The sequence below is a fragment of the Pteropus vampyrus genome, unplaced genomic scaffold (assembly GCF_000151845.1).
Source record: "Pteropus vampyrus isolate Shadow unplaced genomic scaffold, Pvam_2.0 Scaffold135, whole genome shotgun sequence".
Lineage (NCBI taxonomy): Eukaryota > Metazoa > Chordata > Mammalia > Chiroptera > Pteropodidae > Pteropus > Pteropus vampyrus.
In genome coordinates, this window is record NW_011888916.1 from 2,020,821 (window position 1) to 2,044,952 (window position 24,132).

Here is a 24,132-nt window from a genome sequence, read left to right on the forward strand (position 1 = left end):
GCGGAGCGAAGGGTCCTGGCATATAAGAGGGCCCAGCCGCGCGGGGTCTCCAATCTGCCATTTTCTGTTTCCGAATAAGTCTCTTGTGTCCCAAATTTCCTCTGTTTTCTTCACAGGCTATAGTCCGTCCGTTGGTTCACCACCTCAGGGGAACGATGGCCGCAGAGTCAACAGCCACTGCCGCCATCGCCGCGGAGCTGGTTTCTGCCGACAAGTAAGCGGGATCGTGGAGAGCTTGAGGCACTGGCCAGTCTGCGGGGAGGGGGTGGTGGACTGGGGCTCCCCGGGACGGGAGACTGGTGGATGGGAGGACTTGCCTGCCGACGAACAGCTGTCGCTGTTCGGAGAGGCTTGGACACTGGAGAAGCCCACCTCTTGCAGAGAGCCTTGCGCATTAGCAGTAACGCTGGTCGGCTGGCGCCCCCTGCCCCGCTTTTCGCGGCCGCCATCTTGCCGGGGGCAGCGGCGGCTGTCTCCATCGCCTGCCCCTCTCCTTCCTCCCCCGGCCCAGGGCTATCCGAGGGGAGGCGGGGCCCTAGCGTACAGGTGTGCCTTCACGCCCTTACTGTCCCTGAACTCCTGGCGCGCGCCTTCAGTAGGATCCCCAAACAACCCGGGAAAATAACCAATAGAGATTTGGCGCCAAAAAAAAAAAAAAGAAAAGCCCTCCACGAGGGAGGTTGGACCGGTGGGGTCGGGGTGGGCGGGGCTCTCAGAGGGCGGGGTCTTGCGCCTGTGCGTTCGCCTGCCTCCGCCGGCTAGAGAGCTGGGGGCGGGCCCGTGAGGAGGCGGGAAAACTTCCATTGTTTGGGGCTGTGCAGCCAGATCCTCGGACTTCCGCAGCGGGGCGCGGTGAGGCTTGTACCCCGCGATGTCTTCGCTCACCTAGTGCCCTCCTACCCTAAGTTAGCCCCGTCCTTCGGCCTGTGGTGGAGAGCATCGTGGTTCTTTAGACTCTGGGTGTGTTGACAAGAGACTTGGCTACTTCTGGGGATTTATCGAGAAATATCTTCACCTAGCGCTGCGTGGAGCTCTCCTCACTGGCCCCAGTATTTGGTTGCTAGGGAATTGAGCAGTAGAATGTGTGTAGTAGAATGACTGGAGGGAATGAGAAAAGATATGACTAGTTGGTCTGACTTGGTTTTTTTTTTTCCTTGTGCACTTTAGTAGAAGTTAGCTTCCTCCGTTTTATAACGAAGGTCGCTGTGAGGTTTTTAAGATTGGTCTTCTGTAGGCTTACAGTCAATGATTGTCTTAGTATATTTACAGTTATCAGAGAACTTCTTATCTCTGCCTACGCTACCTACCACTTTTTGGGTCGTTTTGAAAGTTTTTGATTCACACGAGTGTACCGTGAAGAAGTTACTTTCCTTTTATAGGTGAGAAAAATCTATTAGAATGCAGAAATTAATTCCAAATAAGTGGTAGAGTCTACGTTAAGCCCCAGTATTCCAAGTTTTTATTTCCTCTTGCCCACCCAAAAGCTTACCGGAGAGGAAATCGAACGAAAACCTTATTAGTTAGAACAATAAAGGCAGCAGTCCTCAGTTAAGTGTTGATTGAAGCTACTCCTAGGTAAAGCACCTATGGTATATTTTAAGGGGGATGGTAAAGAAAATGACTTTTGAGTTTAGACTTTAATAGAATGCGTGTTATAATTCCAGTATAACCATTGAAAGGATAAAAACATGTACAACTTGCAAACCAGTAGAAGTGGAATGAAAAACCTTAGTACAGAGGTTTGATTGATACCAACTTTATTAGTTAAGTGGCGATGTTGGACCACAGTTTTTATCTTCTGTAAAAAGCTTCGATTTGGCTTCTGGTTCCTCATGCCATTTAAATGTTGTTGAAGGTAATCAACAGTTATCTAAAAACTAAGTCTTTGTCATAGTTTGCTTTCTAGTTTTTAACCATTTTGTTTATGTAGGAAAAGCTAAAGAATATAGCAGTTTGTACTGTAGTGGTAAAGAGGAATTAGAAAACTCAGAAAGAGGTAGTCTATGATGCATTGAATTTTGGCTTAGCTGTGTTATTCTTGAGCAGCTTACTCGTTTTAGAAGAGGGATGTCAAAATAAAAACGAGTGATTTAGCTCAATAATAAAGTTCTTGCACCTCACATACTGAGTGGCAAAATCACTTGCCCTAATCCTACAGTAGTCATTCAGAATCAGTTGCATATTTTAATAAATATTGATTTGGGTGTCAGGCCTTGTGCTTGGTGCTAGATTACAGCTAGGATAAGATAGAAATGGTTTCTTTCCTTAGAGATAAATCCCGATGGGGAATACAGGAAGTCAGTTAGGGAATTGGAATATAGTATGAATTGTGATGGGTTTACATAGGTTACAAAGTCATGTGTGTAATTAGGTAAGTTAATTATCTGTAAAATAGGAATGTTGCCTCCTACACAAACTTATCTTTGTGAGAGAATAAAATGAAAACATAATAGGCAATGCATTGATTTGTCTGGCAGTCAAGTGTTCTGAATTGCCTATTGAATGTTTTTCATTTAAGTGTTCCACGAGCACCTCAAAATCAACTGGTCTTAATATAACCCCCCAGTTTTCACTAATGAATCCTGTTCTTGTATCTTATTTTGGTTGAATAACACTGTTTCCAACCCCAGAAAAAAAAAATCTGGACTCCCCCTTCCTTCTTTTCTAATTTCTAAACAGTTACCAATATTTATGGCCATGTTGTATTCTCTTCTGTAAAGTCTAGAAGACCAGATGGGAAAAAATAAAGTGTTGGGATAATAGTGAATTTACCCATAAAGTAAGCGGTGGCTGTTCAGCTTCAACTGATTGTGTAGGAATGTAGGCCATGTTGACAGATAATTCTGATTTTTAATGGACTTTTGAGTTTTTTTCTTAGTAGGAAATAACCTTTCTGATTCAAAATCCAGAAGGATGGTGTACAGTCGAAATTTCCCTCCAGTCCTTATTCCCTAGTCACGCAGTTTTTCTCAGAGTCAACCAGTTAGGGATTTATTACATATCCCTCAATTATATCTTGTGCATATATAAGCAAAATGTATGTAGTTATTCTACATTGTTGTATAAATGGTAGCCTACTCGACAACATTTCTGAGCACTTAATATATCTTGGAGATCATTCCTCATCAGGATATAATTTCCTTAGGTTTTTTGTTGTTGTTGTTTTAATGGCTATGTTGTATTCTCTTCTGTGTCTGTCTCGAGTTCTCTATGTTGACAGTGCTACAGTGAATATCCTTGTCATAAACCATGGACTGGTATATTTGTAGGAGGGTAAATTTCTACAAGTAGAATTGCTGGATCAGAGAGTTAGTGTTCATTTTTGATAGATATTGCCAAATAGACCTTCATAGAAGTTTTGTGAATTTAAACTTCTATTAGCAATATATGAGAGCACCTGTTTCTCCAAGACATCATTGTCTTTAACTATTTGATGGGTAAAAAATGCTTTCTAATTGTAATTTTGTGTCTCTTAAGAATGAGAGTGAACATGTTTTCAAATGTTTGAGCTATTCATGTTTTTTTCTGTGTTTATATCTTGTAATTTTTAATCTTTTCCTGTTGGGCATTTTTTTTTCCTGTTCTAAGATTACATATATTTGGTAAGTTGATGTTCTGTAAAATGAACTTGAAGGAGTAGAATTTATCAATCTTTCATCGTTTTGAATTTAAAAAGCCCTTCAGATGAGTTACAAGTAGTTCTCCTCTAATACTTTTCTGGCTTTGTATTTAAATAATTTTCAAGAAAAGCAGAAATCCAGATTTATGTGATATCTTCATAGTTTTAAATGTAGAACTATTAAAATTAACATTAAAAAATAACTAAATAACATGTCTATAGTCCAGATAGGGCATGAGCATCAGTTTATAATTTTTGTTCTCAGTGATTCTTAGAGTGCAGTCCCCAAACCAGCAGTTCTCAGAATCACCTAGGAAGTTGTTAGAAATGAAAATCATGGACCACATAGTAGACTTATTGAATTAGAAACCCTAAGGGCTGGGGCTCCTCAGTGTGTTTTAACATGTCCTCCAAGTAATTCTCATGTAGACCGAAGTTTGAGAACCACTGCTTTAGTCCATCTTTTCTTTTGACTTAGTTCAGGCCCTTTTTATGTGTCTAGGCTACTAGGAATGGAAGTAAATTTACCACTGCCAAGTGCTTTACAACGCTATTTAATAGTGTCTTTACTGATTTTTCTTGTTTCTAACTTTATCCACTTCAAACTATGTTTTGTACTATATATAGTCAGCTTGTATAAAAAGTAAGTTTGATTATATTACACCTTCAGGTACCTCACTTCAGAATAAAGATTTAAAACCTTAGGCTGGCATCAAAACGAAATGATCTGGCTCCTGTGTAACTATCCAGCCTTGCTCTTGTTACATCTTATGATGGAAAGTGGGGAGAAGGAAAGTTACAAAGATGAAGTCCAGTTTTTGGAATTTACATTATAGTTTAAGGAAGTGTTCTCCAAAGTCGGAAGGCATTAAGCTTTAATAATAATACAGAGATTGACACTGTGCACTGTGACAGTTGCCTTTTTTATGACTTATTTTTTCCAGTTTAAACCATCTCTTAAAAATTGACAATATATCTTTAAAAGATTCTTGCTTGGAATTGGTGGATTGAAGATGATAATGCAAGAAAAAACAAACAAGTAAATAGCTTCCATTTATAGCTTCTACTCTTAGCTCTTTATTAGTCACATTATAAGGTTAAAAACAATGGCTATCGGTAGTATGCTCTCTAGTAGATATTTTGAAAAATAAGCAATCTCTTGGTTCAAGATAAAGTTGATTTTTAATAACTAAGAAAGTACTTCCCCCCCCCCCCAAAAGAAGCATGCTATGGAAAGAGCTTTTTAAAAAAACTTTATTTAGAAGTGTTTTCATTATGTGATTTTTATTGCTAAAATGTTTATATGTTAACTCAGGAATGCCTGTTTTTGCTTCTAAAATCTTCCAAACACCTATGACTTTATTCACTTTTTCAGTCTATGCTGAAAAGAGATGTGCGGCTATCCACCAAATAAACAGTTGACTCTTTAAGCAACACAAGTTTGAACTGTGAAGGTCCACTTAATTGCGGATTTTTCCAATAAATATGTACAGTACTGTAAATGTGTTTTCCTTATGATTTTCTTAATATTTTCTTTTCTCTACCTTTATTCTAAGAATGTGATATGTAGTGCTAACAAAATATGTGTTGACTGTTATTGGTAAGGCTTCTAGTCAACAGTAGGCTATTAGTTTTGGGGGAGTCATAAGTTACACAGATTTTTGACTGGAGAGGGTTGACACCCCTAACCCACATGTTGTTCAAGGGTCAGCTGTACAACGTTCACAGCAGCTGTCAATTGTCCATCAACGGTAGTATGGATAATCAGTATTTGTGTAATAGAATGTAGCAATGAATAAACTAGATTTGCATGAATCATATGTATGAATGAATCTCAAAGACATTAAATAATGTGAAGGACAATCTGATTTTGTTTACATAAAGTCCAAAAAGCAGATAAAATGGATACCCTCATATTTACGATTTTCAATGCTTTTTGTTTATTTGTATAGATAACGCATTTCTATCTATTTTCTTTCTGCCTAGACTTCCTTTAACATTTCGTCTGGTGATAGTCTACTGGTGGTGAATTCTCTCTGCTTTAATGTGAAAGAAAAGGCTTTATTTCACTCTTATATTTGAAAAATATTTCTCCAGCTATAGAATAGGTTGATAGTTTTTTCTTTTAGTATTTTAATGTTATTGCTTCACGGTCGTTTGTAACAAGAAGTTGGCTGTCCAGGGGGAAAATAGAGTAATGGAGAGGATCGTTTCATAAACTATATAAATGTCTAGACAATGTACTGTATACCTGAAACTAATGATAAGATAAAATGTGAAAAGAATATGTATAAAGCAGTAACAAAAACCTAGTTGGCTGTCGTTATTTTTGTTCTGATTCTGTATGGCATGTGTCTTTTCCTTTGATTTTTGTGGGTTTTTTTCTGTTACCGTTTTTTTTGTTTTGTTTTGTTTTTGCTTGTTTTTAATAACGCCTACAGCACCTGGTATTCTTAGGTCTCCCATCCAAGTACTAACTAGACCTGACCCTGCTTAGCTTCTGAGATCAGACGGGATTGGGCTTGTTCAGGGTGGCATGGCCGTAGACTATTATTCATTCTCAGCAATTTGATTATGTTCCTTGGTGTAGTTTTTGTCACATTTCTTCTGCTTGGGATTTGTTGATTGTTGGATCTGTGGATTTATACTTATTAAAATTGGCAAATTTTTTGCCATTTCTTTTTTAAATTTGTTTTTACTTTTTAAATTTTTATTTTTATTGTATTTGATTTTACCCTCATTTTGAATATTTTTCTTTCTATTCTACGTTCGCTATCCCTTCAGGGGCTCTGTTTACATGTATGTTTGTTTAGTGTCTTTCACAAAGTTCTATATATTTTTTAAGTCTTTATACCTATTTCATCAACATGCTCATGCTTTACATTCTTGAGCTTGTGAAATATATTTATAGTGCATTAATGTCTATTTATAGTAATGCATTAATATCCTAATAAATGCTTTAATGTATCTAATTCTGTTGTCTGTCATTTCTGGGTCTGTTTCTATTGATTACTTTTTTCCCACTATGTGTTTTGATTTCTTTGCCTGATATTTTTTATTTATATAATTTATCGGACATCGTGATGTTTGTTGTTGGGCACGAGGTTTTTCATTCCTTTTAATATACTTTGGCTTCGTTTGGATTGGAGTTACTTGGAAAGAATTTGTCCTTTTGAGGTTTGCCTATAAGTTTTGTTAGGCAGGTCTGGAACAGTCTTTAGTACTAATTTAACTCCATTACTGAAGCAGGACTTGATGCTCTGTGGTAGTAGGTCTTTCTACCTTGGCTAATGTGAGTTATTCTAGACCCTGTGTGTTCTCTGAAGATCGTTTCATCTACTCCTTTCTGGTGATTCTTTCCCAGGCTTCAGTAGTTTTCTCATGCATAAGCTGTTCAGCACTTAGCCAAAGACTGGAGAGAGAACCCCTCTGCACATCTTTGAAGCTTGTTCTCTCCTCTATTCTGTCAGGTCTCCCAACCCCCGGAATCTGTCTTCTCAGTTCTGTGAGATGGACTCTCTTCCAGTTCCTTCTCTTCTTCTGTGGACAGAACTCTCTAAGTAGTCAGCTAGGAACACTCACTGGGCTGCCTCATTTATTTCCCTTCTCTCTAATCATTGTCCTTTGCCACTAGTTGTTCAAAGTCTGACAACTGATGTTTTGTGTATTTTGGTTGTTTGAGGTGGGAAGGTGAATCATGGCTAACAGTGACAGTTAAATAGTATTGCCCCTCACTTATATGGGGTACGAAACATTTTGTGTATTCTTGTTGCCACTCGTGCCTGAATCTGTGTAGCATGTATGTGCAACATTAATGTGTTTATTTTTAGTACTTTGGTTCTATTTGGACATTTGCATTACTAGCACATTGTGGTAGATTAGTATTTGCGAACTGTTACTGGTCTACAAAGAGATAAGTAAAAAAATTTGGAGCAAGTGTTCAGAAACAAATTCGACATGACTCTGTCATTTCTGTTATATTTTCATTTTGTTCACTCTTGAAATAAAAATTCTGGTCTTTCAACCACAGATATTTTGAGAACCTCTGTGCTAGAATTTGGCTAGAATAACCCCTTAGCAAAACTATTTGGAAATAACTTGCTCTGACAGAAAATATTTGTAGGTAAGGATCCCAGGCCATTTCAGAGTTCTGGGCAGATCTCCTTGCTTATCTGCAGCTGAAAGCCCTTTTTTTTCCCCTCTCAATTTATTTATTTTTTTTATGGAGACGTTAGGTAACAGAATCCAGTAATTTTTAGCTGTACATTTTAAAAGTAAGGCATATATATATTTACGTTGTGTGTTCACCTCCCATAGTTAGATTTCTTTCTTTCACAACATATTTACCCCATCTAACCTCCGCTCCCCACCCACCCACCCTCTGGTAACCTCTAGTCTATATAGTTCATGTCCATGAGTCTGTTTGTCTTGTTCATTTGTTGCTTTTACGTTTCTATTCCACATGTAAGTAATATGTGTTTTTCAACTTTTATTTCACTTAGCATGATTATCATGATGTTCATCCATGTTGTCGCAAATGGCAGTATCTTATCTCTTATGGCTGAGTAATATTCCATTGTGTATATGTACCACAGCTTCTTTATGCAATCATCTATTGTAAGACACTTCAGTTGCTTCCATGTCCTGGTCATCATGAATAATGCTGCTATAAACATCGGTGTGCAAATATCTTTTTGGATATGGGTTTTAAAGTCTTTGGGGTAAATACCCAGTAGTGAGGTTGCTGGATCATATGGTAGAGCAATTCTTAGTTTTTTGAGGAACCTCCATACTGTTTTCCATAGTGGCTGTACCAGTTTGCAGTCCCACCAGCAGCACTGTCTTTTAAATTGTGCCTCATCCCTGTGGCTCTAAGCTGTGAAGTTTTAACTCCATTTTTTCCCCCATTCCTCAGGGCTTTTCATCAAACTTAGAGACAAGTATAATATTCACAAAAAGATTAGGAGTTAGAACAAATTTTGGATCCTGCTGACAACTTTTTATTTTTAAAGCATGTTCTAGGACTCAGACTCCAGTATAGTAGTTAGTCCCTATTCGTCATTTAATCTCTTCTTCCTCTCTCTCTGCTTCCAAACAAGTTGTCCTTGCTGTTTAACTGTTTTGTAGGAAACTGTCTCCAATGCTTAGCACATAGTTGGCACTAAAATATCTTTAAATTCATTTGAGTAAGCTCTTTTTTTAATTGTACATTTGTTTCACTAATGAGTTTTTTGGTATCATTGAGAACTCATGGATTTAAACATCCATTAGATTTTTAAGTGGATTTAAAATTAAAGTTTTTCAATCCAGTACAGTTATTGCCTTTGTTGATGCTCAAATTGTCTCTTCTTTTGGCCTGTGGGATTTTAGTCAGGTTCGTTCCTGGGTATATTATACTTTGTAATATTTTTGTAAATTATTATGAAACATGTCAAATATATAGAAAAGTTACAAGCATAGTACAAAGAACTCTTTATGCTTTCCCATGGATTCCTCATATTTGTTTTATAATTTCTTTTGGCATGACCATAAGTAGATATGACCCTAAGTAATATTAGATACAGTTTTGTTGCTTTCTGGCATGAAATGGTCCCAGACTCATCTTTGTACTTCCTTCTCCTGACCCAACTTAGAATCAGTTATCTCTCAATGGAGTCTTGGTGGCTTTTAGTGGGAAATAGATTTTTCAGGAATAGTCTGGGTGCTAGGGGGTACTCATTGCTACTGAGTTAGTTATTTTAGACCTTTTCAGTAAACACAATTACAAAATGTTTTAAAGATATTTACTAGGATTTTTCAAAAAAGAATGTTCTGGGAAACTGCTTTTAAAAAAAAAACAACCACCACCTTATTTTTAGTGAGTTTTGTAGAATGTGGTTTGTCAGGAATGCAAATATTGCATTATAACAAATATTGCACTCTTCCGTCTGATTATAAACTCAAAACTAGTATTCACATTCACTCTCTTGTTCATTATACTTCATGCCTAGCAAATAAGCATTTTTAACATATTTGAATGAGCAGGGTTAAATTTGATAATGTAAGTAAATGCTTAAGATCTTAATATCATGTTGGGCCTTTTATAAATGGTAACTCTTTCTATGGCTTTATATTCTTCTTTAATGTCTAGGCTTAAAATAGCCTCCATTTTTACTTTTTTTCCCCTTAATTTTTCATTACAGAATTGAAGAAGATGCTCCTGCTCCTTCTACCTCAGCAGATAAAGTAGAGAGGTAAGGTTAGGGTAGAATTTTGTCTAAGTAGAATCATACTGTATGTATTTTTTATATAGCATCTTTGATTCAGCATAATTATTTTGAGATTCATCCATGTTATCACGTGTCAATAGTTGATTTCTTTTTGTTGGTGTTCCATAATGTGGGTGTATCACAATTTGTTTATCCATTTAGGATCCAGTTTTTGGCTATTAAAAATAATGCTGCCATTAATATTTGTGTATAAGTCTTTGCAAGGGTATACATTTTCATTTCTCTTGGGTTAATACCTAGGAATGGGATGGCTGGCTGTCATGGTAGGTAAATATCTGACTTTAAGAAACTACTAAATTGTTTTCTAAAGTGATTCTACCATTTTACATTCTTATTAGCAGAGTATGAGATTTCCATTTGCTGTACATCCTTGTCAACACTTGATGGAGGGAGGGGGCAGTCTTTACATTTTAGCCATTCTAATTGGGATTATAATTTAGTATCTCATGAGTTCGTATTTCTCAAATGACTAGTGATCTTGAGCATATTTTCATTTGCTTACTTACCATTTGTATACCTTAGTTAAGTGTTCATATTATCTTTTGCCCATTTTTGTTGGATTGTCTTGTTGAGTTAAACCCTTTGTCAGATCAGTGAGTTTTATATATATTTCCTCCCAGTCTGTGAGTTGCCTTTTTCATTTTCATAAATGTCTTTCAGAAAGCAAATGGTCTGTCTAGTTTATCCATCCCCCCTTTTTATAATAAAGTTTGTGCTTTTCTGTCATATTTAAGAGGCATTTGCCAAACCCAAAGTTAATAAAGATTTGCTCCCATATTCTAGAGGTTTTGTTTTTTAAATCTTACATTTAGAAAGTCTGTGATTCATTTCAAATTAATTTTTGTATATGGTATGAGATTCAGGTTTTTTTACATGCAGATACCCAGTTATTCCAGCACCATTTGTTGAAAGGATTATCCTGTCTCCATTGGCTTTAGGACCTCATCAAAATTTCAGTTGGCCATATGAGTGAATCAATTTTTGTATTCTATTCCATTTGACCTATTTGCTTTATGTATGTCAGTATATAAATTAATACCACATTGTCTTGATCTTGAGACCACTGCCTTTTGTCATGTTTACCTAAATGCTACTTGGTTTCATTTTTCTTTTAGCTGGTACAACATGCTATATGACGGTTCTTTTATGATTCCTTTTTTATCGCTTAATTAACAACTTTATAGTAACATACAATATAGGCTTTGTGAGTAGATAAATCTTTAAGAGAAAATATTCTAGTCAAGCTCTTGAGAATGTTGCCTTTGAGATTTCTTTTGCTTTTGTAGTAATGAATGTGAGTTAGCGAAGCCTTGCCAGAGTAGTTCACAGACTTATTATGGTTTAGATGTAACATATTTTTAAAATGTTGATTTAAAAGTATTTGACACTTAAAAAAATATTTTTTTTGCAGTCTGGATGTGGATAGTGAAGCTAAGAAGCTATTGGGTTTAGGACAGAAACATCTGGTGATGGGGGATATTCCAGCAGCTGTCAATGCATTCCAGGAAGCAGCTAGCCTTTTGTAAGTACTGTTAGCTATGATGTGATAATATGTTCCTAATAAACTTGAGTGATAGCAAGTTGTTTTATAGGAAAGAAGAATAAAGTACAAGAGTTTAAAAATATGGTTATTATTCTTGTACGAGTTTCTTTAACTATAAAACCTACATATAACTTAGCAACTTTAACTTTTGATTTTCCTGAGTAAGGTAATTTGTTTTCTGGTCACCACTAATTAGGGTGACCAGCTTGTCCTGGTTTGTTTGTTCTGAGACTTTTCCAATTTTAGTACTGTTTATAGATTCTTAACACCTTTGTTATCTGTTATAACTGCTAGGAACTTGGTAGGTAGTTAATTTATATTGGGGAAACAGGTTAGCTTTAGTGCCTTGAAATCAATTCATTTTATCCAAAGACTTTATAATGTACTTACATACTGTGAGAGAAAAAGTATATGTTAACTCTTCAAGCAATAATAGCCTTTCAGCCTATGACTTAGTTTGAGCTAGTTTCCTCTGAGCAACTCAATTTAATCATGTTTCTTAATTAGTTTAGTGCATTATATACAGTTAAACTGAAGAAATCTTATAAAAGAAATGCTTATAATGAAGCTAGGTTTCGGATTTGAGGCTTGCTATGATTAAAAGCCTTTTTGGGGAGGCCGGGGGGGGGCGCTGAAACAAACAAACAAACAAACAAAAACCTTTCTATTTATTCAGGGTGATATCAGTCCATTCTTTCCCCAGACTCTTACTTTCCCTCCCAACGTAGAACAAGATCTTATTCCTGGATGTTTGCTGTAAACTCATCCGATTCCTTCCTTCCGTCCTTCCGTCCTTCCATCCTTCCTTCCTTCCTTCCTTCCTTCCTTCCAGGCGAGGCAACCCTTGGTTGACCTCACAGATTGCAAGGACCTTGTCAGTTTACAATCCCTTATTTTTTATTTATTTTTATTTTTTGCGCCTACAGCACCTGGTCTTCCTAGGTGGTCTCCCATCCAAGTAGTAACCAGGCCCGACCCTGCTTAGCTTGCGAGATCAGGCTTGTTCAGGGTGGCATGGCTGTATACTCATCTGATTTCTGTGTGGCCTCTGGTGTTGAGTAGTGTGCTAAAGGTAGAGCCCACATTTTATCCAATGCTAAATAGGTATTTTTGTATAAAAATTTATGGTTATGTAAAATGTTAAAATCTAAGTTTTTAATATTAAATGCAAAGAAACACACTTGTTAGCTTATTCTAGATTCCTGGAGCTATCAGTATTCTCACTGTCCTACTAGTAAGGGTATTTAGGAGGAGAATTTGAGATACACTACTCTGATCTAGTAGAATACTCTTAAATGTGACCTTTATCACAATATTCCCACTTAGTTTTAGTTATTCTCACTAGATTCCCAGGCTGGCAGCTGTCTTGACTTTGCATGACCTCTGCCAATTCTTTACTCCATGAAAGTGGTCTCCTTACTCTACTCCTTACTCCTTCCCTCTTCTGTCTAGGTATTAATAGCTAAAATTTATATATAGTGCTATCTTTATTTCTAAGCATTGTTTTAAATGCTTTTATATACATTAACTCAGTTATTTCCTGCAGTAGCTCTTGGAGCAGTTCTTAATATTTCCATTTTACAGATGAGAAAACTTAAGGCATTGTGAGATTAGCTTGACTATAAGGCTATACAGTGAATTAAAGGTTAGAGGTAGGATTTGAACCCAGGCATTCTGGCTCCGGGGGAGCATGCTCTTAACTATATTATGATGGACCTTACTCATCCTTTAGGTCTCAGTCAAAGATCCTCTAACTATTCTGGTCCATACTGACACCCATCTTGTAGTAGAAGAAATACCTATTGATATAGTTTGGCTCTTAGATTATATGTGATAACTGTAGCAAATTGATGTCATTTCGAACATGCAATACATATAGATGAAGAACTGGCAACATTAATTTCATGCATTGTTTCTTAGGTCAAGCAAGGTCCCTGTGACTCTGGGAAGCAAGAGGGAGTGGGAAGTGTTAGTTCCTAGAAGCACGTATTAGTAGAAAAATGTCATTTTACAACTAAAGAACTAGAAATAAATATTTTAGCCTAGATGTTAAAATCTCGTTTATTCTTTTTGTAGAGGTAAGAAGTATGGAGAGACAGCTAATGAGTGTGGAGAAGCTTTCTTTTTCTATGGGAAATCACTTCTAGAGTTGGCAAGGTATGACTTTCAACTCAGTTTATAAGTAGAATGTTTTATATCACCATAATGGTCTATTTAAAAACTTGTTTGTTTGCTAAGATTGTTTATTAGCTTGAGATTTCACTTGAGCCAAATGCAGCTGGTTTTACTAGAATGGAGGATTGGAAGGAGCATGAAATATTGGTGGAAATTTTGAGAGGCACTTAATGCAAAGAGTAAAGTTATACTTAGATTTTTACTTTGGGGTCATTAGGAGCAAAAACCTTTCCATTAGTGAACAGTCAGTAGTTTATCAAAGTTCAGTAGAGAGAACCTTTATCAGGTAGCCCAAAATAATCCTTAACAGGGATTGAATGAAGCACAATTTGAAAACACCAAGTGAAAATATCTAGTAAACGAGGGTTACAAGTAATCTTAACTATTGGAAGGTTGTGTTTTCCACCAGAATTTCTTAACCAGAATAAAATGTATCGAGGGTACACAAAATTAGCATATTATCTGTTATCTATTTAATCAGATTTCTGGTAAGTTTTCCAATTTTGTAGAGCATTCTGATAATTTCATGAAAATCTTGCCAGAATGTTTTTGGCCATTTAGGGAAATGTGAGTGGGTGTGATATTTGGGAAATGTGGCTCTATTGTAAAGGAACCTATATACTGATCGTGTTCTTTCGATGAGTCATCAGTACTTTACAGGTGGCTAGATGAAGGTATGCTTATTTTCTTGGTGCTCTCATAGCCTTAATTTATATTGGAAGTTTTGCAGGACTACTCAGTTTTATTTTCTGCATTTGCTTACTCTTCTGTTGCTTTTATAATATAGGACTTAAAATTTGTTTTTCAAAAATTGTTAGGTTATAGCCATGATTACTTTGGTGCCTTCTCCTTTTGTTCTCCTAGAATGGAGAATGGTGTGTTGGGAAATGCCCTTGAAGGTGTACATGTGGAAGAAGAGGAAGGAGAGAAAACAGGAGAAGAATCTCTGGTAGAAAATAATGATAACATAGATGGTATGTGGAGTTGCACATGGCATTCAAAAGATGCGACGTATATTTCTTGTGTACATATGACTGAAATAGGGCTCTCCCAATCCTAGATGGTCTCTCCTAAGATACCTGGGTGACACCTGCATCTGGTAGAGACTACAGTGGAGGTAGCTGATTACTGAAATTGACTGCAGGCTTTTGTGAAAGGATAATTTCCCAAATAAATCTGGTTATTTAAATTGTGTTTTAAATATTACGACAACCTTAAATATTTTTCTCATGCAAATTTTTAAGTCTGCAGCTGTTATTTGAATAGCAGTGCTTTCAGAGTCCTTTCACATTTTTTAGAAGAAATTAAATGTTGATTTCTAAGCTGTATTTGGCTTTTACATAATAGACGGAGGTCTGTAATGTTTAGAGACAATATTAAGCTTGGCATCTCTATCTAACTGATAATCAGAATGCTCAAGTAAAACAATATCTAATTTAAGGAGCTTGGGTTTCTTTTGCCATAAGTTGCTCTGCTAAGCTGAGACTTTCCCTTTGCTTTTCTCAAGGGGGCAGATAATTTGTAGGCCATCTGCTAAAACTTAAGCCAGGCTTTTTGAGGGTATTAAGGGAATGTATTTTTAGTTTCCATTTATGCCTTTATCATTAAACTCGAAGACGTGTTTATGCTTCATGTTCTTTAACCATGTAGAGGAAGCAAGGGAAGAGTTGAGAGAACAGGTTTATGACGCCATGGGAGAAAAAGAAGAAGCAAAAAAAACAGAAGACAAGTCTCTGGTAAAGTCTGAAATAGATAAAGAACAGGAGACTGAAATGGAGAAGGGTGGAAGAGAAGAAATGGATATAAGTGAGCCTGCAGAGGAACTACAGGAAAAAGTCGAATCAACCCCAGATCTGTTAACTGAAAACACTGAAGAGGCAAAAAGAGCAGCAGCACCAGAAGGACTGAATGAAGCTGAGGTCACCTCTGGGAAGCCGGAACAGGAAGCACCAGATACTGAGGAGGGAAAATCAGTTTCTGCAACTGACATCCAAGAAGAGTACCAAGAAAAAGACGGTCAGGAGAAGCAGGGAGAAGTAATTGTGAGCATAGAAGAGAGGCCAAAAACTTCAGATGAACAGTCTGTTTTGACTCTAGAGAAGCAGGGCACTGCCGTGGAGGTAGAAACAGAGCCTGTAGATCCAACAGTCAATCCAGTGGATGTGGGTGGGGATGAGCCAAAGGAACAGGTAGCTGCCTCTGAAAATGAGCCAGGAAAAGCAGGGCAAGAAATGCCTCCTGCTGAAGGATCACCAAAGGTGACAGCAGAGGCTACGGAGGCCTCAGCTGCAGAAGCTAGATCAGAAGTCTCTGAGAAGCCTGGGCAGGAGGCCACAGTTCTCCTTCAGGATGGTGCAGTCAATGGATTGTCAGCTGCAGATCAGACTCCTCTTGAACCAGAGACTCATGCAGAAGTATTGACAGAAACAAAAGATGGCTCAGGACTAGAGGAGGAGGTCAGGGCAGAATTGGTTCCTAACCAGGAGGAGACTAAGCAGTCCGTAGAAGAGTCTTGGGCAGCTGGAGATGGGGTTGAGACCAAGGTAGCCCAGGGGGCTCCTGAGAAATCCCCTGAAGACAAAGATAAGATAGCTGCTAATGAAGAAACACAAGAGAGAGAAGAACAGATGAAAGAGGGTGAAGGTAACCGGGATATGCAAGAGCTGCAGTGGGTGGAGTACATTCTGGATTTGACTCACTAATCCTGGGTAAAAGTCAGCCTTCCATTCAGGATTTTCCGTCTGCCTTTGGATTAGGAAAGGGCTAAATGAAAACGGGGTAGTTTAAGAAAGTTGGGATAAGTTGAGCAAATTAAATCCAAAGCAAGTCTTCTTTAGCTGGCTTATAAACTAACGCTTTTACTAACTGCAAAATAGGCCTCTGTGATTTCTGAGACTTGGCTAGCTATCAGTAACTTGTACCATACTAGCCAATAAAAGTGGTTGGCGAGAGTGGGATGGGTAGGGGAATAGTGGGCTAATTGTAGGCTGGCAGAGAATGCTGAATGGATGTTCACTTGCATGCCTCTGGATTATTTTTATTTACTGTTCACATGGTTCCTTTTCTCTGCTTTAGGAAGCAGGATTAGAGCAGTAGAATCCACTGAATTGGTACACTTAAACAGGCATGCCATTTAAATAAAGGCAGTTAGCCCTTGAATGTTGTATCACTGGAGAAAGAATTCTGGTGACCTTCTTTAATTCAGGTAGTATTTAGAGGCTTTTACACATTAGTTTAAATTAGCCCCTTCAAAAGATAAATTTAACCATTAGCCCTCTTGCTCCTTTCTCCCTTCATTTTATGCTTGCTTTGGCTGCCAAATGTTTTTATTACTGAAAACAAAGTATGGATGCTTTCTTTGTATAGTACTTAGTCTGATTATGATTGAATTTCATCATGATGTATAAAGCCTCTAATTCGTAATTACGTAATTGGCACGTCTGAATTGAGTTGTACTATCATTTGAGGATTCTGCTGTCAATAAGGTTCATTTAACGTTGGTATTAATAACCACAGGTATATGTCAATTAATCATTATTCGTATATAACTTACAGACTACTTCAACAGTTCCCTTAGGTTTTAGGTTTTCAAAGACTCATCATCAATATTTGCAGCTCATTCTGGAAAACTTCCTTCTACCTATGTGCAGGTCCCTGCACTCCAGCCAGAACAAGCATGGTAACCAGAAGTGATTTGGCTAAATGGTGACACCTTTGGACTGCTTATGGGCTTTAGAAGTTGTTTATAGCTAAAGCACAGAACTGATTTCCTCAATTTTAAAAAAATTCCCGTCTTGATCTTCATTGTTAGAGCTCTCTCACATACATTACTTTCGATTCCAAAATAATGCTATGTAGTAGGTAGTATGACTGCAGTTATAATGATGAGGAAATTGAGGCTTTGGGGTTGTGTGACTTATTGAGGGTCAAACAGTAAGTCACAGTACTGGAATCCAACCCTAGATCTGACTTGAAATTATGTTCTTCCCAAGCTACCTCACACTGAGGAAGGCACTTTTTATCCACTCTCTCTTAACTTGCCTCTAATTCGGAATTTAAGCGGCAACACTACTAGTTTTCTCTTAAAACTCCATTTCCTACCACCTCTTGGGCTCTCCATATCCCTATAAAGATAATTGGTTTGTTTTCTGATTGTCACACTAGATATGATTGGTAAGTGAATAAAATATTAATAGTGTAAGCATAAAGCTTGGCCATGTAAAAGATGGACTCTACTGGTCAAATCTATAGTGGTTACCTGACTATCCTGTGGGAGTGCTAGAATTAACTAATTAGCAGATTGCCTTTACTTTGCCTTTAAGAGTCATTTTTCTAGTTTGCATTTCTCTGTACCCATATTGTTTTAAAGAGGCTGCAGGATCAAGAGAAATGGTATAAAACAGTATCCTTTTCTCTGAAAGATGATAATAGACATACCACAAAGAAGATTGTATTTTCAGAGAAGCTTGGAAAATATTTTAGCAGCTAATGGACATAAAAGCATTCCCATGAATACCTGGGTACAGGTTACCTAGTTGGAAAGTGTTGTGTAAAGTAATGGCTTTCTCATTAACTTAGCTCCCTCTCTACCATTTCATTAAGGTAATACAGATTTCTCAAGAAAAATCAGTGTTTTTATCGGACTGTTATCAGAATTTTAATTTAAAAAGTTGATGTGAAACTCTAGATAGATATTTTATGCCAAATTAGATGTCACCTTCTAACATTCTGATATGAACAGGAACAGATAGTAGGTCATTAAGAACAGTATAGAATAATAATAAACATTGTCAATTTTTTTCTGCAAATCGAGAAGGAAAAGTGGGAGGCTTTTTTTTTTTTTTTTTTACACGAGAATACATAGATCTACTTCACCTGTCTTGCATATCCTGTTGGACGATGGGCTTCATTATCAGAGTCAGTAGAACCACCCATCTAGTCTAAAAAGAGGGAACTAAGTATACAAACCACTTGGAAATTTGGGTATGGAAAGATAATGGTGTGTGGTGGTGGGTACTTATATTTCAGAAGAGCTAAATTATCTGATCAATAGGAGAAAAGTGAGCCACTTGATAACAAAGGGCTTGTTCCTCATAGAGGTTAATTAGCTTGTAACTTGTAACTGGCTCTTAGATAACTTTTTAGATTGTCCTACTAATTGATAACATATAGGAATTTTATGTGCTTGTTCTTTTCCCGAAGCAGTATTGCTTGCTATACAGATAAAAGTTCTTTAACCTGACCTCATGGCTCTAAGGTTTAATTTCCATATTTGTACTCTCATAGTAGGTTGTCAGGAGATAGTATTTGTGCTCTTTTGCTAATGTTAAATATACTTAATGAAAGATGTCAGAAGTAGGCACATTATACCTGATTCATTGTTTGTACTCTCAAAAGCCCATTTTGATCACAATTTTCTGAACTTGAAGTGATGTATGGTGTTGTTTATGAGCATCTGTCCTTACAGGTAGTTGACTTTTGAGTGTATGTCATTATAGTAAAATGTGGCATCAATATGGCTGCATATTTTAACATGGTACAAGGATAAAATAACTGGTTCTTGTACTGTTTACTCAAATTGTATACATGCTAAAGCTGGCTGGAGTCTGTGGCATGCTCATTGGTGAGAGCTGGTAAGGGCTATGCTTTTCTCTCCACAATGCTGTTATAGGAAGCTAGTCTCTTGAGCATTCTTGCTCTGAATGGACTGGAGTAATTTAACTTTTGGTACTTTTCAGCCTATTGTTATTATTTAACAAGTACTTAAAGATGCCAAGAATGCTGGCTGAGGATGCCTCCAGCTGTTTCTAGCTGAGTAGATGGGAGTTTCTAGCTAGTGAATAAGGCAGTAGTAGCAGCTAATCATTATTTATCTGAATGATCCCATTAATTTTTTGAAGGGACATGTAGCCTTTTGATTGCTGAAGATCTGAACTATAGACACTATAAGATTTTCCAATCTAAGTCTTAGACTGTAATCACTGGCCTTATATTTATATCCAGTTCTAATGTTGACTGATTTGGCTCAGCCTGTCCTACCTCAGAATGTAGGTTATTTCACAGATGTCTATTGGAATCTCTGACTAGTTAGAAGATAATCTTTAGTATTCACAGTACTGAGGAATTTTTGCTTGCAGAAACCGAGGGCTCAGAAGAGGAAGATAAAGAAAATGACAAGGCTGAAGAAGCACCAAATGATTCAGTTCTTGAAAACAAGGTAAATTATTATTTATTCAGCATGATTGTCTGCTTTCTTATTGTAGGACTGGCGTACTAGTATAGGTGTGATTATTATAGGTACCTGTTTCTTGGTTAGGGATTGGGGATTTGGAGTAGAAACTCTGTAGGGGACCCATCCTGTAGGTTTTAGGGAGAAAGTCCAAATTTTGAATTTTCTGTCAGTTTTTAAGCCATACTAAGTTATATATTTAGGTTTGTAATCTAAATATGCCTGTCTTGTGCTTCTACCTAATACCAATAATTTGGATATACTTTATAGTCTCTTCAAGAAAATGAAGAGGAGGAGATTGGGAACCTAGAGCTTGCCTGGGATATGCTGGATTTAGCAAAGATAATTTTTAAAAGGTAAAACTCTTGGTGCTTCAAGGCTCAGGTTGGGAGCTTTGGTTGGTTGAAAATAGAAACCAGTTAAGGTTGAACAAATGCCGTTAAGATTTCTGATCATCTTTCCTTCTTTTAGGCAAGAAACAAAAGAAGCTCAGCTCTATGCTGCACAGGCACATCTTAAACTTGGAGAAGTTAGTGTTGAATCTGGTAATACATTTTCCATTTTACTCTCCTCCTAATGTCCAACCCCTGCCCCCATCTTTTTCAAATTCTTTTTGAAATCCAGCTTGATTGATGATAAGTTGTGGGCAGTTGGCTTTAAAAGGACACAGGTTTGGGTTCCCTATAGTTCCTAGGACAGTAAACAGCCTCTTCTAAATGATACTCTTAACTGAAAGTCTTTTAATAAGTTTTTATGTGTGTGTGTGTCATTTTGATTTTTTTTTTATAGTCAAGGTCCTAGGGATGTTACAATAAAAAATGAAATGTAAAACAGGCACATTCTCACAGAATGGTCTGAAATTTAATATTAAATGCTATTCGTTTGTTTGCTTTTTCTCTTCATTAGAGAATTATGTCCAAGCTGTGGAGGAGTTCCAGGCTTGCTTAAACCTGCAAGAGCAGTATCTGGATGCCCATGACCGTCTCCTTGCAGAGACCCACTACCAGCTAGGCTTGGCCTATGGATACAACTCTCAGTATGATGAGGCAGTGGCACAGTTCAGCAAATCTATTGAAGTCATTGAGAAGAGAATGGGTGAGTTAACATCAGGTATTTTCATGGTCTTGATGGATCCAGTAACTGAGATTGTTAAAAAGATGGGTCCATTTGTGATAACCTACTAATAACTTTAGCTTGTTCTTTGTAGCTGTACTAAACGAGCAGATGAAGGAGGCTGAAGGATCACCTATTGAATATGAGAAAGAAATTGAGGAGCTGAAGGAACTGCTACCTGAAATTAGAGAGAAAATAGAAGATGCAAAGGAGTCCCAGCGTAGTGGGAATGTAGCTGAATTGGCTCTGAAAGCAACTCTGGTTGGCTTGGTTTTCTTTTGAAGTTTTGATAATAGCATGTTTGATATTGTTGAAGGCATCATGGCATTAGTGTTTTATTTGTTAGGAATCTTAGTTATAACTTGGTTTCCAAGTAGCTGGAGGTCAGAGGGAATGTGAGAACTCGTATCTTATTCCTGTCAGATAGTTTAATGCTCAAGAAAATACACTGTGGAGCCAGACTCTGGGTTTGACTTTTGTCTCTGCTATTTACTTAACTACATGTGACCACAGGTGTGTTTACCTAACATTTCTTTGCCTTAGTTGACTCATTTGTAAAATGGGCATGATAGTACCTGTATGTTAAAATACATCTGACAGTGTAAGTCAATTTTTTTTTTTTTTTTTTTAGTAATTTTAACTTGTTTCTGTCTCTGAGAACTCTGTATATTGATTAGTGAGGTTGTATTGAAGGCTTTTAACCTTAGATTGCCTGGCTCTGCTTTTGGGTGCTAGGATGTAAGCTTCCTTTCTACCCTGCAGGTGATGAAAGGAAATAGAGGATTTAGTTTAGTATATGTGCTGCCGAAGCGAGCACTGGAGAGTTTAGTTTAATATCTACACTCTGCCTATGCCCCAGGTATGGATAGAGGGAGGTGGACAATGTTGCTACTTATATGGAGGCAGCTATTATTTGAGGTCTTAATCAGTTGCTTGGATTGTGCTACCTAATGTAGGACTGTGGGTGACTTAGTGGATTCTGTCCTGGAACCCATTGGGGTTTGTCATTTTTCATAGGTAGAGAGCTCTACTTCAGGTTTCACTCCTAGTGGAGGAGGCTCTTCAGTGTCCATGGTGAGTATTCAGGTGGTTTTGTTTGTTTTTGCTACTTAATATTAAGCCTCACTGTTTGTCGCATATATAGCTGTACATTGCTTAAAAAAAAGGGTTCCTTTTTGCCAGATTGCCAGTAGAAAGCCAACAGATGGTGCTTCCTCATCAAATTGTGTGACTGATATTTCTCACCTTGTCAGAAAGAAGGTAAATATATGTGTGGTCATCTCTTTCTTACTCTCACGATTTGGTTGCTGTTCAGATCTACTCAGCCCCCCACCCCAACCCTCCATTAGAAAGGCCGAATTGGTGTGTTGGGACAGACCAGTTCTGCAGAGTACAGGCTGGCATCTGTCTAGGGAGAAACCCTTAGAGCTATGAATCCTGTTCAAGATCTTTGCACCATGGGGGGGGGGGGCATTAAGGGCTTGTTTTACACTTCTTTTAAAAACATTAAGTGTATTTGTGAAGACTTCACAATTCTGTCTTTAGAGGAAACCAGAAGAAGAGAGCCCCCGAAAAGATGATGCAAAGAAAGCCAAACAAGAGCTGGAAGTGAATGGAGGCAGTGGGGATGCGGTCTCCAGTGGAAATGAAGTTTCGGAAAACATGGAGGAGGAGGTGGGCAGTTAAGCAGGGCTTGGACTCTTGCCTCATTTCCCCTTGTTCTCAGGCCTGGGGAAACCAGTCCTCACAAGTGCATGTTCTCACCTTGAGCCTGTTTGGATTGCTTGAGTGCAACAGGAAAGTTTGGTTATGGAATGTAGGACGTCTCACTGACAAATGTAAACTTTATACATAGCACACAGGTCCCCCTCTAATGAATGTAGGGGAAGATACTTAATGGCAAAACCGTTGGGTCACTTCTGCTTGCTCTTTTCCATGTTTGAACATTGGCTCTGCCAGCCCTGTTAGAGAATTTAAGAAATGGCTTTTATATTTTGGTCATTGCCGTGTTAGTGTAAGGAGCCAAGTGGAGTTGAGGGGACCTGTGTTTACTTCCTCTGACTGAAGCCTACTCGTTGTAAAAGATAGAATGGCTTAAAGTAGGGTCACTTATGCCCAGGCTCCCTGTTTATCTTCCAGGCTGAGAATCAGGCTGAAAGCCGGGCAGCAGTGGAGGGGACAGTGGAGGCTGGAGCTACAGTTGAAAGCACTGCATGTTAAGAGGGAGCAGAGCCTTCCTCCCAAGGGAAAGTGTTTTGTATATAATGTATTTTTTCACTTTTGGGGGATTCTTTTTGTATAACTTCAATAAAGATTGTAAGCAAAGGTTGAGGCTTTGATTTTTTTTTCCCCTCTTAAGTATTGGCTGAATCTGTGCCTTGGAGCACTTGTGTTTTATATAGTGGCCAAAGGTACTCCCCACTCTGTACTATCTCTGGAAAGTTATAATAATCCAAATTCCTGTCTGTTTAATGTGGAGGTGATCAGGTGTGGTTGCCAGCCCTTTGTCTTTCAATGGTGCTATTTTTGTTTTAAATACTTGACTGAACCCAGCTGTCTTGCAAACTTTCAGTGGTGCTGTCCCTGGATGGGAGCTATAAAAACAAGACTTGGTGAAGATCTTGCTCTTTGGTGCTGATACTGTATGATGGACTCTGAGCTGATAACAGCCTCTAAGCCAAGTCTTGAATGGTACCAAGTAGTCTCCAACTGGGGCCATACTCCTGTTCTAGTAAAAGAACTCTGAGGAAGACTTGGGGGTGGGGTAGTCCTTGAGGAAAACTGGTGTGCTCATTGTAGAGAATTGAGATTTCTGGTTTGAAAGTGGCTAAGGGACTGACTACAGTGGACACTTGGATGTGGTTGGAAGAATCTGGGGAGGCTGGCTGGTTGAGTTATATTATTTTCTGTACAAAGAAAGTTGAAATATATCAACGCTAAACTGTTACCTGTCTGCAGTTTTGACTTCTCAAATAAAGATGTTATAAAAAGCTCCTGGTCTGGACTTGGTGTTTAAGATCTCAGTGGGATCCTAGGCTACCTGGAACATTTTAGTGTGGAATGTGTGGTTTAAAAGTGGAAACTGGCTGCCCAGTCTAAAGGTGCTGGTTCTCATGGCACCTGTACTAAAGCCATCCCATTGGGTCCTCACTGATGTTCAAGGTACAGGGCTAGTGTGAAGAGT

General features: G+C 37.8%; 1 protein-coding gene and 1 pseudogene across 2 annotated transcripts; one reads left to right on the forward strand and one right to left on the reverse strand.

Annotated features, from left to right (window-relative positions):
• NASP (nuclear autoantigenic sperm protein) lies at positions 1 to 23,940 on the forward strand. 2 transcript variants are annotated; one of them, XM_011367595.2, is made up of 15 exons: positions 1 to 214; positions 9,802 to 9,852; positions 11,300 to 11,410; positions 13,508 to 13,588; positions 14,471 to 14,580; positions 15,257 to 16,249; positions 19,744 to 19,823; positions 20,106 to 20,191; positions 20,307 to 20,380; positions 20,742 to 20,930; positions 21,043 to 21,209; positions 21,966 to 22,022; positions 22,131 to 22,208; positions 22,494 to 22,622; positions 23,088 to 23,940. In XM_011367595.2, the coding sequence occupies exons 1-15, from the start codon at positions 156 to 158 to the stop codon at positions 23,166 to 23,168; spliced, it is 2,346 nt and encodes a 781-aa protein (XP_011365897.1). In that variant the 5' UTR covers positions 1 to 155; the 3' UTR covers positions 23,169 to 23,940. The 2 variants fall into 2 exon arrangements, with proteins under 2 accessions (XP_011365897.1, XP_011365898.1); XM_011367596.2 differs by lacking the exon at positions 15,257 to 16,249.
• LOC111744496 lies at positions 6,052 to 6,167 on the reverse strand (annotated as a pseudogene).
• Positions 23,941 to 24,132: the final 192 nt, after the last annotated feature.

Excerpts from the sequence above, each read along its gene's own strand:
- NASP (XM_011367595.2), top strand. The coding sequence starts at position 156 with ATGGCCGCAGAGTCAACAGCCACTGCCGCCATCGCCGCGGAGCTGGTT. Across the intron at positions 19,824-20,105 it reads ATTCAGTTCTTGAAAACAAG|TCTCTTCAAGAAAATGAAGA; the intron begins GTAAATTATTAT and ends TATACTTTATAG. Across the intron at positions 22,623-23,087 it reads CGGAAAACATGGAGGAGGAG|GCTGAGAATCAGGCTGAAAG; the intron begins GTGGGCAGTTAA and ends TTTATCTTCCAG.